The 18,850-nt window shown below is 44.8% G+C and overlaps 1 protein-coding gene across 7 annotated transcripts in view; it reads right to left on the bottom strand.

The window, feature by feature from the left end:
* ATRX (ATRX chromatin remodeler) overlaps positions 1-13,792 on the bottom strand; it is a 71,174-nt gene extending 57,382 nt beyond the window's left edge. For 3 of the 7 annotated variants that reach the window (XM_071442720.1, XM_071442723.1, XM_071442727.1), the window contains exons 1-2: positions 13,617-13,791; positions 2,369-2,481 (exon numbers count right to left, since the gene is read on the bottom strand). In XM_071442720.1, coding sequence (XP_071298821.1) covers positions 2,369-2,481; positions 13,617-13,636 — 133 coding nt within the window. In that variant the 5' untranslated portion in view covers positions 13,637-13,791. Of the gene's footprint in view, positions 1-2,368; positions 2,482-3,007; positions 3,293-13,616 lie in introns of those variants that run through there. The other 4 variants (XM_071442722.1, XM_071442725.1, XM_071442726.1 and 1 more) reach the window with 3 other exon arrangements.
* Positions 13,793-18,850: the final 5,058 nt, after the last annotated feature.

The following is an 18,850-nucleotide window of genomic DNA, read 5'->3' as shown; positions in this document are numbered from 1 at the left end:
GATACTGCCCACATTCTACTCCTGACCAACTCTGCCCAAGTGATAAAGCCATGGAAAATACCAGCTTGGAGAGCTTGGCAGAGCTTTCCCTGCTCTGGCAGCCCCAGTGAGTGCAGACTCTGCACTCACACTGCCAGCCTGATGCTCATGTGCCATTCCAGCAGCAGCTGAACGTGCTGCAGGGCCAGTTTCTCCCTGTGCCCACTGCAGAGCCCCATGGCTGCAGCTCAGTGCTGACCTGGCTGCTCCTGCCCAGCCCCTCCAGGGCTGTCAGGGAGCACAGATTCCCCTGGGATTGCTGCTCCACTCTTGGAACAGGAGCAGGCAGGCTGGCTCTGCTGAGCTCTCTGCTGCTGGCAGCCATGCAGTGGAAGGAGGGAGACATCCAGTTCCAGTGCAGAGGGGATAAAGAACATTATTAAGGCTATGAAGCAAGTATTGCTTCCTGTTTTAACTGACCTCTGTGTGTGGCAGGCACAAAAGTTTAGGGGATGGAGTAATACCAGCTAATAGCCAAGTGATTTCTAACAGCCAGCCTTCCTGGGCCACACACAACCACCTTCATCATCATCATCTCCCTCTGTAGCCATGATCTTTTCTGAACAATCCTTTCCTTTGGATTTTTCCTCCTGAGAAGCTGAGAGGCCTCAGGAACAAAATGTACCCAATGGTTATCTGCTGCTGTGGGATGCAACAGGTGCATCTGGGATTGGGCTCATGGGGTTGTTTCTAATTAATGGCCAATCACAGTCAGCTGGATCAGACTCTCTGTCCCAGACACAAACCTTTGTTATCATTCCTTCTTTTTCTATTCTTAGCCAGCCTTCTGATGAAATCCTTTCTTCCATTCTTTTAGTATAGTTTTAATGTAATATATATCATAAAATAATAAATCAGCCTTCTGAAACATGGAGTCAGATCCTCATCTCTCCCCTCATCCTCAGACCCTGTGAACACGGTCACATCCCTCCTCACATCACTCTACCCAACAGTTCACATATCCTCCAAATGCTGGAACAAAACAAGATCTATTACTAAATAAATCTGATTTGGCCCCAGTCACATCCATAACTTCTGCTCATAATGAGCACCCTCTGGATTAAAAAAAAAACCAAAAAACAAGCACAGTTGCTAAAGACATTTTTGTCTTAATGAAGAGAACATTGGGAAGGGAAGGAAATTTGCATAGTAAATTCTGGCATTTCCTAATATTTAATTGTTTAATCCTGATTCTTCAACTTTAATGTTCTTTTAGATCTCAAAACCAACACTAAAATATGTTTGCTATGAAATTTGCAAGTGTCTCCATTTCAAAGACAATCTGTGTTTTACAGCAAGGAACCAAATGCTAATTTTTAACTGCAGAGGATAAAGGGAGAATTCTTTTTCCCAGTGTGCTCCTCAGAAAAATTTCCCTTGGAGATGCATCTACATCAGAGTTTATTTTACTGTTCTGCTGAAGCACCACATGAGCAGTTTCTTTTTCCTGTGCTAACAGTTCAGTTTGATGCTGACATGAGGAGGTGAGTGCCACAGGCAGCAGACTCCCTCTCTAAACAAAACATTCAAAGATAAAAACTGCATGCCAGAAAGCCCATGGAAGATATTCCTTAAGCCAACAGGAGTTTGAAAATAAACTCTACTACAGCCAGCACACTCCTCTCCTGCACTCCACATCAACACAACTTTTAGCTAATTAAGCACTAGAGATTGAAAGGTTCTGCACCTGTATCCAGTCCAAGTGAAACTAATAAACAAATTTAACCAGTTAAATTTGGAAACAGATTTTATTCAGTACTGACATGAAATAATTTCAGTTTTAATCACTGTCATGGAAGTGTTTAAACTTTGTTGCCTATTTCTAACTTAGAAATAAAAATTTCCAATTTGGACCAAGTGTAGGACTCTAGTTTTTTTTTTTTTTAAGTATTATTTTCTTTCCAAATGTCTCTAGATTATATGTAAAAAGTCTTTTTCAAATTACTATAAAAGCATAATCTCCAGAACTTCTCCCACACCTATAAGGACTGCAAAAGCATTACTACAGCAGAAAAACCACTGCATTTATAAACTCAGGAACACTGAACAAGGAACTCCTAGCAGAGCAAATACCTGTGTCTGATATCTCATGTTTCAGAGAAGGCAAATTACCAGAAGATTAGATTTTTTCACCTTTAGAAAGATTCAGAACTGAAATAAATATTGTATCAAAGGCCTATTGTGCATTTATCAAGCTAGCAGCACTTAAATCACATTAAGACTTGGTAGAATCACCCCAGTGAAGTGTGAGATAGTGAAATAACAACATCAAGTTATTTGACTTTAGAATCACATATACACTGAAAATGAACAGAAAATGTCTTTTTACCTATACTTTTGTTTTTAGATAGTGCTGGAGGAGAGTTTGCGTCCTCAGATTCTTCTGATGAGTGAGCCAAGAAGTCATGGAGTTTCTGTACCAAAGTATTCAACTTGCTTTCACTGTTAAAATACAAGTAATATTCAGAGTTACCTACACATCTCACTCCAATTTATCAAGCTTGAAAGCTTATGTTTAATCTCAATTAATACACATCCACAAGAGATGTAAACAGTTGATTCTGTATGAGTACATCAGAGCAATTAAAAAAAGGGAATTTTTCTAAATACTGAGTGAAATAATAGGTGCAGCCTTATTGACAAAACAGCATATAAAGTCTATTTGAAGGCATTTTCACTGTTTATATACAAGTATATTCAATACAATTGTTGAAAAATTCAAGCAAGTCTGAGTGGTAATGCTGCCATGACATGAAGACAGCAAAAAATTAATATTCTACTTGTCAGAAACCAGACAGGTAAGAATGATAAAATCTTTATTTTATCTTTAAAACTGTCACCTTTGGGATATAAACCCAACTAGAACTAACAGAAGAGTTTCACCTGCAAACTTAGCCACAAACAGGTCCACTGAATATGCCAGTGAACGTGACAGGTCCACTGGACATTAAAGTTTGCTGATGCAAACCCTTTATTAAACCTTCCATCCACATACATCTTGTGTGGTGTTCATTTGGTCAAGAAACAGCCATGCAGGACCAGATCATTCCTTGATCAGTTTGTTAGAGTGCTGCTGATTCATTCATAAACAATAAACCCCTGGCACCTTTCACTAGACACTTTCAGACCCCAGGACAATTCTGAGTGCATTTGCTGACTACAGCACAAAGCAGCATCTCGGTGCCAGGCCTGCCTTAAAGGGCTGCTCCATTTCATAACCTCCGTGCTACCCCTGGCATTTCACGTGGTTTATTTCTCCCCAACTCCAGCCATTTCCCAGGAAAGGCTTTTCCAGCTCCCTGACTGAGGCCAAAGGTGTTCAGGCCCTGCTCAGGAGGTGCCAGGAGCTGTTTGCTCCCTGCCCTCCTTATCAGCCCTGTGGAATCTGCAGCTGATCTGCCCTGACTCACCATCCCTTATCTCCTGCTCCAGATGCTTCTCCCACTCCTGACCTGCCCTATCCCCAGCAGAAGTGAGCCCAGATGAAGGATAAAGGCTTCCCACCCTTCCCACTGTTTGTTTCCCCATTAATTTCAAAATAGTCTTCTAATAGCAAGAAGAAATTACATTTTCTGTGCCTGTTTTATTGGTCCTAAGAACTTGTGAATACTCAACCTGAGCAGTCACCTTTACCATCACTACTGTTTCTCTGAACACATCAATTTATTAACTTCTGACTTTCAATTTGTTATTGCTAAAAAAAAATCTCATTTTATCCGAAGGACACGCAGCTGAGTGCTCTCCTGAGCTGGGAGTGAACATCCTCACATCAGTGCCACTGACTATTCCAACCAGTGAAAATAACCACATAAAACAGCATAAACCATCCATTTAAAAAAAAACAATCATCTGCTATTTCTTGAAATCACCTGAGGTACTCAAAATAAAACAAAATAGCACTTTGCAATGAAAAGACTTTCTGCATGAGTGAAGAGCACTTTTCTTTTGAGACTACATATGCACCATCAATCACTGGAGCAAGCCAGAAAGAGCAGAACAAAGCTCTTGAACTCTCAAGAGTACCTTAAAATTTTTCTCTCAATCTGTCCAAAAGTCTTTCCCTCTAATTACTGGATTCATGCTGCTATACAACTGCCAGCTCCCTGATCTTGGGCTTCCCTTTTTCTCAGGGATGGAAGGCATACTTGGAAAACATTACAGAAGATGATAATGGTACACTGCAGTCTTAACAGCTTGCATGCTCTCCTTTAGAAAGGAGATTTAATGACAATTTACTTGCATTAAGTGAAAAAAAAAATTAGAGTTGTTCAGAATTATTTGATAGTAAAAGCATATAAAGAGATTTTATATCCATTCCAGATGGTCTGAAGAAATAAAGCACATTTAGAAAGGCCACAAGAAAGTACATTTTTGGTAGTAAAAACAACAACAAAAAAAAGCCACACATGTGGAATTCTGCTCATTTAGTTTATAAATAACTTGTTTTGGTAACAGCATTTTAGAAAGAAAATGGGAGCTAGAGATGAGTTCAGTATTACTATTGTCAATAGAGAATGAATTCAGAATAGTATGCATGTGTCTTTGTGACTAATACTGGGAACATTATCTACTACCATTCACTAACTTATCCTAACTAACGTGAAATTATCATTTTCAGAGCAAAGTGTTCTTGCTGACAACCAATCAAAAAAGATAATATACAAACTAAAACTAAAAAGTCTTCTGAACTTGCTTTTGCTCTTGATTATTCATCATTTTGTACCATAAGCCTTTGTTAAGGAATACCAGGTCAAATCTAAGTAAAGGTGTTACACTTATGAAATGTTAATTTAGGGCAAGGCTTCATCTGGTTTTGTACCAAAGTGATTTTATGTCATTCATTTATACTTGAGAAATAATAATCTATTATTTTTGTTTAAAGCTTCTGCTGGAAAATGCTTATTCTTTGCAGCACAGACCCAGTCACTATTAAAATGATCACAACCCATAAATGTGTGGTTTTAATAAACACAGGAGCCTAAAAATGTAGAACCATCTCTGAAGCACTACTGAGGCAAACAGGCTCACCTACACTGACAGTCCCTGCACTATTTTATTTATTAGTGTGTTCACACTTGAGTTTTCTAAGCAAATGGCTTCCCCACCACTGTAGAGCTATTTCACCACTGTTCAGCCTAATTAAAACAGGCCTGAAAGGGAAGGAGCCCTGCTATTATTGGTTTGGCCATGAACCTGATTTGTGACCTTGGGAGCTACCTTGGAATGTACCATTCCTTACCTACATTCAGAGCAAGTGCTGTGAAAGCAAAGGAGAAATGCCTGGCCCTTATATAGTAACAAAACATCCAGAGCAGGCAAATTACCTATAAATGAGTCCATAAATAATTCGAATAAACAAAGAGCCAGACAGGTTGTGTCACAATCTAGACATAACACACTCCATTCCAAGAGGCTGTTGAGTGCTGTGCCCTGGATGTCCTTACCTGTACCAGGTTTGTGTGGCCAGGTTTTGGTAGTGGGGGGCTACAAAGGTGACAAACTGCAGTGCAGAGGTGCCAAAAGCTTCCCCCATGTCCAGCTGAGCCAACACCAGCCTGCTCCAAGAGGGACACGCTGCTGGCCAGGGCTGAGCCCATCAGCAGTGCCCAGAGTGGGATTGTGTATTTGGGAGGGGAAAAACCTGCTGCAAAACAGCAGCTGGGAGAGAGGAGGCAGGATGTGCCAGCAGCAACCCTGCAGACACTGGGGCCAGGGGAGAAGGAATTCAGGGTCAGAGCAGAGACCCAGCTGTAGCCCATGGAGTGATGCCTTGCATTTTAGCTTTCATATTTTCCAGACTCTGTACTGCATTGGTGTATAACTCTGAACTCCATATAAAGTGTTAGCAGTTCTCCTCACAGCTCAGTCCCACAGAACAATCCTTTTCCAGGCCCAGAACCAAGGACACCTCTGCAGCCTCAGGCCCAGAAAGTGCAAACAACAGAGAATTGAGGAGAGCAAACTGGGAGGATGGGACTGCATCACCTGGAGCTGGAATTGGACAATTAACCCCAACATGGAAATGGACCAAAACTGATAAAAGTGTGAGAACTCGTGAGCCTCATCCAGCTGGGGTGTAGCCCTGGCTGGGCTCTTGTGCTGCCCAAGGTGAATCCTGTGAAGGCCTTTTAATAAATCCCTGCTTTATTCCTTTAACTCTGTCCAGCCTCTGCTCCAGAAGCCTCCCAAGGTTATCAGGAGGACCCCAGAGGTGCTCAGGGTGATGCCAGAGGAGGCTGTGAGCCCACAGGAACCCTGTGCTGGAGCAGCCCCTTCCTGAGCCCCTGGGATGGGAAAGGACCACGCTGGAGCAGTTCAGGAAGGGTTGCAGCCCATGGGAAGGACCCACATGGGAGAAGTCCATGGAGAACCATCTCCCACGGGAGGGACCCCACTCCCTGCCCTGCTCACCAGGAGGAGGCAGAGAATGAAGAGAAGTTGAACCTGGGAGAAAGGAAGGGATGGGGAGAAGGCATTTTAACACAGGGGATTTATTTCTCATTACTGTACTCTGATTTGACTGGCAATAAATTCAGCTGATTTCCCCAAGCAGAGTCTGTTTTGCCTGTGATGGCACTTGCTGGGTGATGTCCCTGTCCTTATCTCAACCTGAACTTTTCATTGTCCCCTCCCTCCCCTGCCCAGCTGAGGAGGGGCAGTGACACAGTGGGAACCCACCAGGACCTCACCCCTGTGCCAGCTGCTGACTGTCCCTCCCCAAAGCAAACCACAGCACCCTGGACAAACAAAATGTTAACAAACAGTGCTCATCTGGATCCAGCCTGCCACACATTCACATGATCACCTTTCTTCTGAAGGCAGGTGAGGTGATGGAAATTCATAACCAGGGATCCAACCTGCCACACATTCACATGATCACCTTTCTTCTGAAGGCAGGTGAGGTGATGGAAATTCATAACCAGAGCAGCACTGACCACCTCAGCAGCAAACCCAGGCACATTGGCTGTCCTCTGAAACTGCACTAAAACCCTCATTCTTGCACTCAGTTTCTGTTTGCTCTCCTAAGACATGTTAAAAGTGGAAGTGGGGAATGTCCCAGGTATTGCCAACATCTGGAACAGTAATGTGAAAGCTGCATTTTCTTTAAACAAACACCTCCCAACTAACATTCTAAACAAGTGTCCCTCGTGTGCATTTCAGTGGCTCCTGAAAGTGGCACAGGAGTCCTTTCCAGCTTTTATCTACCCCAAGGTTGATAAAGATGCTTTTTTTAACCATATGTCTTCCTTAAATTCAACACTTGTCTAAGATTTTTCTATGTTTAAACTTTCCACATAGTTCCAGGCACAAGTTTTTTCAATTCATGTTTACAGTTGCTTCAGATTAAGTCTCGGTCATTTTTCACTTTTGAAACTGAAACACCACAGAACAACTATTAAGCAGACAAAATTAAACAATCCTTAGGAAAAATAATTAAAGCAAAATAAAACCAGATGTACTTTTAAACTGCTGGTCTGCAGACTGCCATCCTCTGCTTCAGACTGTATCCCTGTGTGAGCAGCAGAAATCCAACAACCCACAGCAAAACTCTCAGTATTTTACTTAGGATGGTGAGAAGAGAGACTACTCCTAAGCCTTGATATAATCAGGCCAGTATTCTGTCACCTGCTAATCTTCATAAAAGTTTTTCATGATGAGAAGGAAAAGGGTTAGAATTAGCCCCATTCAAAGAGTTCAGCTACAAGGGTAGAGCCTACATTGTTGTTTCACATAATATATGTCAATATTGTGGCTGAACACACATGAATGAAATAGCTTAAATTTGTGGAAAAGAGTGAAAGAGGAAAAAATGTCCAGTAGGAGTTGTTTTATTTTCTTATCCCAATTTTAAAAATGGAGTGAACACACCATATCTGCCATGTCCTAAGAAACCTACTTCTGTCAGAAAAAATATAAAACCAGAAAATAAAATCAGCCTACCATTATATTACTTGGACAAGTAAAATATGATTTTATAATGGTGGGAAAACACAGCACTTCATCCCAGTGTCTGTTGTTTAACTCAACAATGGTTTTCTGCAGGCAAAAGCAACATGACACTGTAAGTCCTAGATCAGATTCATATTTTGGACCTTACTTACACAGGCACACCAATTCTGCCAAAGCAAGTGAGGTTTCACACTCAGGACTCTCACAATCTGGTTGTGTTGGCGTGAAGCAGCTCTGCTGCCCAAGGACACAAACCCTGCCCCTGCACACACACACCTGATGCCACCCACACCCAGTGCTCCCCACAGCAGATCTCACTCTGGAGATCCCCCAGCCCATGAAGCAGCTCTGCTGCCCAAGGACACAAACCCTCCCCCTGCACACACACACCTGATGCCACCCACACCCAGTGCTCCCCACAGCAGATCTCACTCTGGAGATGCCCCAGCCCATGAAGCAGCTCTGCTGCCCAAGGACACAAACCCTGCCCCTGCACACACACACCTGATGTCACCCACACCCAGTGCTCCCCACAGCAGATCTCACTCTGGAGATCCCCCAGCCCAGCACCCAGCACAGCACAGGCAGGAGCAGGAGGCCACCCAGGACAGTGCCCAGCCAGGTTCCACTCCACAGCTGGAGGCCCCACAGTCTTGCTGGGTGAGCTGCCTGGGTATGACCATGACCACAGCACTGCTCTTGTGTCAGGAGGAACTGTCCCACACTGAACTGACCAGATCAGGCACATCAGAGAATACCTGAACACTACAGCTCTGACTGGAAAGAGATGGAGGCACCCAGCACTTCATCAGAGATTCTGTAGCCAACACTTTGTTAACACACACTCACTCTTTCACTTTGTTTAGAACTGACTTTTAATCCACAGGGGGTTAATCAAGTGATACCTGGTGCAGTTGAAGACACTCGATGATGTGGATGAAGTAATTTTGGAGCTTCAATACAGCATAACAGGTTCAGACAAGTAAACAGAATTATCTTCCTCCAGACACACAAGGGGAATGAGAAAGCAACAGTTCAAAGTCACTTAGAGACCCTTTATTCTGTTCAAGGAAGCTTACACAATTTCTTTCTGTTCACGTGCTGTGAGTTATCACACTTCATTCACTAAGGAGTGAAAACAAAAACTTTGTTTTTAACTTGTTTCTTTAATGAGATCTTCAAAAAACCCAAACAAGCAACATCATCACAAATCCACAAGGTGAAAGCAAGACAAACAATCTCATTGTCAGGGTGGTTTCAATGCCACACTGAAGTGTAACTTCAATGGTGAAATACCCTGCAAGCTGAGAAAGACTAAAGCAGCCACTTGAAAACCTAAACACAACATCTTCACCTTTATGAGACAAAAATCACGTGAAGTGCACACCTTTCTCTGTTGATTCAGGAAAGGAATCACCTTTATGAGACATCTTCACCTTTATGAGACAAAAATCATGTGAAGTGCACACCTTTCTCTGTTGATTCAGTCTAGCACATATAACACACAAACCGAGCTGTGTTTAAAAGGAAAGGGGAGGGGAAGGTCCCAGGACCAAGAGCATCAGGGACCCCTAACTCCAAAAATGCCTTTTGCTTCATTTGCCTTCTGCTCCCTGGAGCTGATCACAGGTTCTCAACCAAACTTCCTTCAGTACCAACTCTGCTGAGAATCAAAACCTGGCCCTTCATTCTCCCAAATAATCCCAATCACAGCTGCCACAGCTTTGAGGGCTGTAGTTCATCCCAAGCACAGGTTTTCATTTTACAAGACAAAAGTCACCTCAGTCTCAAATTTATTGCTATTTTTAGTCTTGCTTTACATGACAGATGCATTTGCCCAACAAAGCTTCTAGGCTGAACCTATTAAAACCTACAGTTGGACCCACTCAGATAGAAATTTCTACAACTATGCAGCTTTTGGACTTGCAAATGAACTGCTTCAATGGCACTGCAGCTGACATTGGGCAGCAACCTGTGTCATCAAGTTCTTGATTTGTTCAAGGTTTCACTCCTTTTCTAACAAAAAACCCCAACACAAATCAATCCATCACCCACCCTGAGTGACAACCACATCTCATCACAGACTGTGAAAGCTTTATGCTCCTCCTTTAGTAAAGAAATCAGGACACTTCACCTCTTTTAAAGTCAACATAAACCCTTCCATTATATTTGCTATTAAATTTCTACCATTTCTTCTTTCTCCTGCTCCACAGCAAGGGAACAACGTGCCACTGACCCATCCATGAACTCATCCATGTCTCCAAATCAGCTGCAGGCACGACCTGAGCTCCAGCAGTACAAAATGGGATTTCATGAGGTTCAGCACTATCCTTAGGCTTTCCCTTTAGCAAAGACACTTCTGGTAATCCAGTTTAAAATGTACTTGGTCACAGGCTGCAGACATTTGTTTTTATGATGAACACAGCACATTTCAGCATTACTTTGATATTTTCTTTTGGTGAGGTATAGGCACATAAGAAGCAGTCTCTTTTCCACCCTTCAAGCAGAGGGTACAAGGAGTTAATCTATAACAGAAAACTGAGAATTCCAAATCCCCACAGTGTTAAGGTCATCCTGCTGCAGAATTTGTATTACACACCCATCTGATGCACCAAATTGTTTCCTAGAAAATTAAGATATCTTCAGTTAAGCCCTATAAAGACCCTAATAAAAAACTTGCAAAGCCCTAACAGACAGTACTGAACAAAACCATAAATAACAAAGTCTCTGCAGTAAGTTCCTCTCCCAGAGAATTTCATTTCAGTGCTGCAGATCCTGGTTCTGGGGCACAGCTGGCACTGAAGATGACACAGTTTTGCTCTTCTTCAGGAAGAGCTGAAGAATCTGCCCATGCCCATTCCAGAACAGTGTGGAAGACAGAGAACTTTCACTGTCCCTTTGGGGAATACAGAAGATTGGTGTTGACTTACTTCCAATTATATCATTGTGGCATCAAGTAACACACCTCAAACAACCCTGCAATATCACTCAGAACAAAGACATTCAGCTGATTCAAAAATGCAGACAATTTAATATAAAACTTTAAAACCAAGTGACCAATATCACAACATAAGGTGAAAAGTCTGAATAGAAAAAAAACCCAAGAACTAGGCCTATTTTGCTAACTTTAAAAAAACAAACAAACTACATTCATTGACTACCAGATAGTAAGGAAAATCCAAAACTTGTTTTCTTTTCCTATTGCTGTGCTTATGTTGTACAATGTAAGAACTGGTAGGAACAGGTTAGGTAACTGTGACAAAGATTCCTCCCCTTGAAAAGGAAAGGACAAGAAAAAAAAAAAGAAGAAGTTTTTTGGGGGAAAAGTTATTAAGGCATCTTTATAAATATTTACAGAGGCAGCACTTTTTAAAAGTTTCTTAGGAGGTTAGTCCAGTTTTCATAATTCTAAATTTCCCATTCGGACATGGGCGACTCCTAGAATCTTAATATTGAATAAAAGTACTCTTGTAACAAAAATGTAAAACTTCTCTGGGAGCAGACTAGTATGGATTGATGATTTTCCTCTGAAACACTGTAAATCAATGTTTTACAAGTGCTGGGAATAGATTTTCCATCCATATTCCATTTTTTGCACCTCTTCCCAAGAATTTCAAGAGCAATCTCCCAGTCCCTTATCCCTGCACACCTCTGACATGGACAAACTGCAGAGAGCAGAGGGTGAAGTGACACAGACTCAGGCAGCTGACAGCCAACAGCACTTGTGGCAAATGGGAACAAAAGAGGAACACAGGCTGTGTTCTTCTTCTTCATTTCCTTCTCTCCACCTCCAGTTTTAGGAAGAACTGGGCTGGACAACAAGGCAAAGCCCATGCAATAGCCAGTGCCATGTGTGACACTGCAGTGCCATGCCCAGCTCCTGGCACAGACCTGGTGAGTGACAAACTGCTCCAGATGAGCTCTACAGGGATGGGAACTGTAACAAACATGTAAACTGAATGAGAACTGAGCTCATGAACAGAAGGAAAGTTTGGAGCATCAGAAAATTGTTATTCCCATCTACTTAAAAGCAGTGTGTCACAGGGCTGCTTGCTCTGTGGGCAGATCCCACCCAAGGACTGCACACAATCTCAGATCTGTTCTGTCCATGCTTTTTGATTGGCAAGATCACCAATAGTCTGAAATAATCCCATTCTCTCTGCAGGTAATCTAAGAATTCCATGGAAAATGTATGAGCTTCTGTATCCTCTTCCTCCAAAGCAGCCCCTTGCTAGCAACACTAATTGTGGCACTAATAACAACATATGGAATATGGAAAGGAAAAAATATACAAACCCTATATATTACAGACCAGGAACAAGTGGTTCAAAAGAAATCAAACAAGATTATGGACAACAGGGAACAAAATATGACAATCACAATAAAACAAAAAGCGAAGTAGTCCAAATGGAAGAGTGTTTTTCAGAATATAAAATACTAATGGTGACTGAAAATCAGACCATAAATATTAGGAACTCAGATCTTTTTTGTTCTACAAAATTAAAACTCCATGCTTGATTTCAAGGGCTGGAGAAGAAAAAGGAGAAAATCCCTTAATTAGCACTTCAGTCAACACAACAAAAGAAACACTCCAACAAAAGAAGTTGTTTAAACTGTCAAAGCACCTTAAGAACACAGAGGGGAGAAAGTGCGAGTGAGGAGAAAGGATGAGAGATGGACCATCTCTGTCTTACAAAATAAGGAAAAAAATACACGCAGAAGAAACTACTAACTCCTGGGAAGTCATGCACCAAATAATGTGTATTTGCAACGCTCATGACCTACATCAGCATGTGATCAACATCAACAGTGATGATAATCATCAAAAACCTCTTTCTTCTAGATTCCTAATTGGAAGTGTTAAGGCTTCAAAAACAAGCAATGCAAAAGAGAAGAAAAACCACTATCCCTTCAACTTTTATCTAAAATGACACAGTTGTTAGGAACTACTCAAAATAAGGCGGGAGGTGAAGATACACATAAATGACCCCAGAAAAAACTTTCCCCAAGGCTCAGCCCTAAAGCCAGAGTGCCGAGCACTGGAGGCACACACAGCGATGTTTCCCTGTCAGGGTTTGCAGCCGTGTGCGGGTCAAGCGTGAGGGCCAAGCCTCAGCCCCTCATGGCCGGTGCAGCGCCTCAGGCACGCCGTGTCTGGGGGTGATGGACGGCGGGGCTCGGAGCCCCGAGGATCCGGACAAAACCGAAAGCGCACAAAGACAACTATTTATTAACACTTTAACATGGCGCCTCTCTCGCTGCCCGACTTCCCGGGCGCCTGTCGGTTGCTGCCGTTCCGCGTCAGCCCCGCGGCCGGACGGACAGACAGACGGACGGAGCGGCCCCGCGGCGGCGGCCGCTGCCGGGCGTGAGGCGCGGGCGGGGGCCCGGCGCAGCTCCCGCCGCGCTCGCACGTGGGGCGGGGGCCGCCCCCGGGGCCTTCCCGCCGCACGGCGCGGTCCCTCCCGCCCTCCGCGCCGGGCCCGGCCCCGCCGCCCAGGCCGAGCGCGGCGCTGTCCGCCCGCCGCCATCCCGCCTCCCGCCCGTCCCGCCAGGGCTGCGCCGCGCCGGGCCCGGCCCCGCCCCACCCCGAGCGGCCGCCGCGGAGCCGCCCGGCCCGGCCGTACCTCACGGGCTCTGCGGTCATGACTCCGCCGCCGCTGCTCGGAGCGGAGCGGCCGCCCGGGCCGGGGCCGCGCTCAGGCGCTGGGCGCAGACAAAGCCACGGCCGCCGCCATCGCCAGCGCCGCCGCCATCTTATCGGAGGGAGCCCGAGGGGACCTGCCTCCTGCCGCCGTCCTCCTCCGCCGCCTCCCATTGGCTCACGGCCGCCCACAGCTATTTTCTGATTGGGCGGCGCCGCGCCGACTGTTGCTAGGGCAGTTTACGTCACCATCCCAACCTTCCCCGCGCTGATTGGCTGGGGCGGGGCTGACGTCACGTTGGCGTCATGGACCGAAGCCCGTGACATCATTTCGTAACAAAGTGCACTGACACCTGTGCCCGGCAGGGGGCCCCAGCGCGCGGCTGCGGCCATGGCGGCGGGAGCCCAGCGCTGACACTGCCGGGGGTGGACAGCAGGGACAGGAGCCCGTGTCACACCGGGGACAGGAGCCCGTGTCACACCGGGGACAGGACAGGAGCCTGTGTCACACCGGGGACAGGAGCCCGTGCCACACCAGGGACAGGACAGGAGCCTGTGTCACACCGGGGACAGCATCCCGTGTCACACCGGGGACAGGAGCCTGTGCCACACCGGGGACAGGACAGGAGCCTGTGTCACACCGGGATAGGAGCCACCTCATTGCAGGGGAGCTGTGGCCTTGGGCCACTCTGCTGCCTTGAGGTTACCACGGCAGGTGAATCACAGCGTTCAGACACATCACCCTTGCCAACAGTAACACGGAGCACATGCCCAAACTCCTACCAACAGCACCACAACCCCCCTCCTGCTCCATGAGGATCCCCAGAACAACTGTCCTCCTCTGCAGGGATCACCAAAACAACCCTCTTCCTTCAACAGGACCACCAGAGTGATCCTCCTGCTTTGTGGATCACCAGAATGACCCTCAGCCTGTCCAGGGTTCACCATCCTGACCCTCCTCCTCCACGGGGATCAGCAGCAGGACCCTCAGCCTGTCCAGGGTTCACCATCCTGACCCTCCTCCTCCATGGGGATCAGCAGCAGGACCCTCAGCCTCTGCAGGAACCAGCCCAGGAGCTCCAAGCCCACAAGCAAGCTTGGGAGCAGAGTTCCCCAAGCACAAAGACAGCAGGACAGGGATATAACATAAACCACACAGAGGCTGAAGGTGAGCAGCACCCAGGAACCCTGCCCGGGGCAGCTTCAGCCCAGCTTGGCGACAACTTCTCCTTTTTGATCAGAAAACTCTCAGATAAGGAAATGCATCACTGGCAGCTACACCTAAGTGTGCCAGGACAATTTTGCCTGCTGGTACTAGCAGCTTCTACACTCCTGTCAGATGTTAGAAGTTGGGAAAGGAGGAGCACTGGAATGCAGCCCTCTTCAAAGGAAAGTTGGTGCAGGCTTTTGTGAGAAGATGACTGCACTCAGCAGGCTTCACCAGGCTCACCAAAGCCAAGCCCAGTATCACACAGAATCTGAAACAAGGTGACAAGAATAAGCCATTTGCTGAAAAGAAAAACAGTTTTGAAAAATTAATATCTTTTTCTGCAGAAACTAAAGAAAACAAAACGTACCTACTCACCTGGTTTCATAAAGCAATGTATGAAACATGAGAAAATACCCAAGCAAATCACCCCTAACACCCATTTCATTCTGTGATAATAGAATCAACAGCACTTTCACACTTCAGCACATCCAAGCTTACACATCTCCCAGGGAAATTCTCCAAACAGGTCTAAACACTATTTGTTTTAAATGTAACATTTTATCCAAGAGCTGCACCCTGTATCTGCTGAATTCAGTCATAGCAGAGAGCAGATTTAGCTTTGCTACCAAACTCTGTCTCATGCTGGAGAAGACCAAAGCATCACCTGCCTTCTCATTTGATTTTAGGAGGAAAAAAAAAATCTATATTAACCAACTGCCACAAATTCCACTAAAAACTGAAAAAAGCCATTCTAGGTGCTCTGCCACCAGAGAGATGAAGGAAACAGGAAGCATTACCCAGTCTGAGCTCTGCATTAAGATCCCAACTGTGTGATTAAAATAAGAACACAAAACATTCATTTTCCTCCTCAAGGGATTTTGTCAGCATTACAAACTAATATCCCACTGATTTAGAATAGCATAGATTTATTACTATTGCTCTGTAATATTTTATTCTTTCACTGTTTCCTTGGGGAAGGTATTTGAGAGCAGTTGAAAAACCCAAATTTAATTGCCTCCAGTTCATAACTTCTATCTGAAGTCACAGATGTAAAAGGATTCCTACTGTGAGAAAAGGTCAAGATAAAGTAAAAATGGAAATGCTCCCATCTCCCAGCAATTACTCTGGAAGACAAAACCTGGGATTATCATGAAGCTGTCAAAAACCAGATTGGAGAAGCACAGACTCTTTTTGTAGACTGAAATGTGTGAGCAGGCAGACACTGAGTGCATCTGCAGGGGAACACCTCCCATCCAGCAGAGCTGCACCCAGGTAATTCCCCAGGACCAGGACCCTGCTCCAACAGCCTGGCAGAGCCAGGAGTCAGAGCTCAGCTTGCAGGACAAACCACTGCAGAGTCTCATCACACCCATTGCTTCTCTTCATTAGGATAGCAATTAGTGCTCTTAAGTACATATTACCCTACTTTTAAGGAACATGGCTGAAAGACTTGTATAGCTATCAATTGACAAGAGGATATTTTAATAACTTGATGTGCTCCTGACCTAGAAATACAAACTACATATACATCTCTTTCATATTATTATCTGTGATAAAAGTGGCACAATTAATCCAGACCAATAAAAGGCTATGCTTAAATTAATTTTGAAGGAATGCTCAAGATCTGAGGCGTTAATTGGAACAGGTTATGTGCAATGAAACTCTCTATTTCTCAGACAAAAAGCATGATAAAACTGAAAACAGGTGATGCTCACTCAAGGGCTTGGGTTTGTTCTTGGTGTTGCTGTTGCTCTATTCCCCTTAGGAAAGTCCAAAGGAATTGTGTGGAGTCACTTGAGCAGTGGTTTGTACTTGAAAATTAAACTTTTCCAGCATGAGAAAATAGCAAACACCAAGGTCCAACACAGAAACCAAGTGCCAGTTTCTCAAATCCTTTGTGAGAATTATTCCTCACAGCAGATGAAAGCATTTTAACTTCTTAAATAATAACTTTCACTTCTTAAATTATCTGATTCTAGTTTTTTTCTATTATAGAATGGGTATTTTTTAGAACAAACTACCACAAAGCACTGCCAACAGCCTCTGGAGGAACACTACAGACTGTTCTTCTCTCCCAACCAAGTGTGGCTACAAGATTCCAGGATTTGGCATCATCTGATGTCATGGGCACCACACTCAAACAAGCAGAAGCCATTCACACATCTGATTTTCTCTGGATGTTCCAAATGTTTTGAAGGTTAAGCTGACTTTCTTCAGTACTTCAAAAACTCCAACTTTGATTTGCTGGGAATCAAAAAATCCCTGCTCTGCTTTTATGTTGAGGGCTCAGAACAAACCTGGCTGTACATTTGCTGACAGTCCCAGTGACCACAGAAGCACCCACATTTTCCTCCTGAAATCCCCTGCCAGCCATCATCTCATCACAGTCCCCAGGCATGGATGGGCAGCCCCTGCCTGCCCAGAGGCTGGATTTGTTCTTACCCTCATGGCCATCACCAGCAGGGGATTAATTGAGGTTATTTGCATGAGCACCAAGAGCACAGCAGATGCAGAGCTGGGCACATTTCAGCCCTGCTGGAGGACAGGGCAGTTCTGGCCCTGAAGAGCTCATGGAGCTGCTCTAAAAGGCTCAGCTGCAGGAATGACCACTAGGGACCACTGTCACAGAATTCCACAATGGTTTCTGTTGGAAGGGACATTAAAGCTCATCCCTGCCATGGCAGGGACACCTTCCACTGTCCCAGGCTGCTCCAAGCCCTGTCCAACCTGGCCTTGGACACTTCCAGGGATCCAGGGGCAGCCCCAGCTGCTCTGGGTACCCTGTGCCAGGGCCTCATGAAAATCACATTCTGTGCTGAACACTGGAATGGTCAGAAGGCAGGAACATCCAGTAATTGTACATAATGCAAACCATTACACAGGTTAATCCATTTAAATTTACTATCTTGCCTTGCTCTTAGTGCAGAGAGCTCCCTAAATTATTTCTAGCCATTATTCCAAAATATCTTCTCAATACACCACAGCTCCTTCTGAAAAGCAGCAAAAAAGCAGCATTCACTGAGGCCAGCCCCATTACCAAAACCACAGAGTCCATTTTCAGCTGCAGAATACTCAATTTCCTCCCTTGATCACAAGTGTTCTCTCACAGTGAGCTTTCAGGGCACTCCTGAGCTATTTAATGATTCCCTTTCTAAAGGAGATGTCCTCAGCAGTTCCCAGTTTCCCCACAGAACATCCTGAATGTGTTGCCTTGGCCACCTTTGTTCTGCTGGCCCCAGCTGTGCTGCATTAACCAGGCAGTGAGGTGCCAGTGCCCCTGGCACCAAGGATCACCCTGGGTACCAACCAGAGCCAACTGCTGCACAAGTCAAACCTTGTCAGAATTCATCCTCTCTAAAGCTGCCACTGCTCCTTGCAAGCACTCCACCTTCTGCTCCACTACCACACCTGTTTCCTCCTCCTTGCACTTCAGTTTCAGCCCAGAGAGCAGAAAAACTGCTGTAAAAAAAGAGCATTATTTTCATCTCAGCATGGGGAAACAAAGAGGAAAATCCCAAATTCTCAACATTGTGGCCACCTCAAGTGGAAGGTGAACATGAATTCAGCATTCACCTGCAGGAGGTGTGACTGTTTAAACTTAGGCAATATGGAACTGGATGGTTTCAGAAGGACAGAATAAATTATAAGTGAAAAAGTTTATGGGAAGCATTTTACCAGCTGGGCAGGAAAACAAGCCACAGCAGTGCTGAGTTGTTCCAGGCAAATTTACAATGCTAACAAGAATCCACCTCCAGAAACACCAGGAGTTGATCTGTCTAGAACTCCAGGAATCCAAGATTTTCACAGCATGACAGCTGTCAAAGACAAGCCAAAATCATGTAATCTTTGTACTATCAGCTGGCTACATGAGCATCTCTCTAGTGCTGACATTCTGGGATGTAATTCTGCACATAAACACAGAGGCTACTAATCCAGTCTACTCACCCATATTCAGGTTACTCTCTCTATACAGACAGGCTGTGATTAACATGCTGAAACAATAGTGG

This window comes from Agelaius tricolor, unplaced genomic scaffold, assembly GCF_023055355.1.
Source record: "Agelaius tricolor isolate 1412-34295 unplaced genomic scaffold, bAgeTri1.0.p SCAF_17, whole genome shotgun sequence".
Taxonomy (NCBI): Eukaryota; Metazoa; Chordata; class Aves; order Passeriformes; family Icteridae; genus Agelaius; species Agelaius tricolor.
Note: the sequence above shows the minus strand (reverse complement) of the source record. Positions and strands in the feature narration are given on the sequence as shown.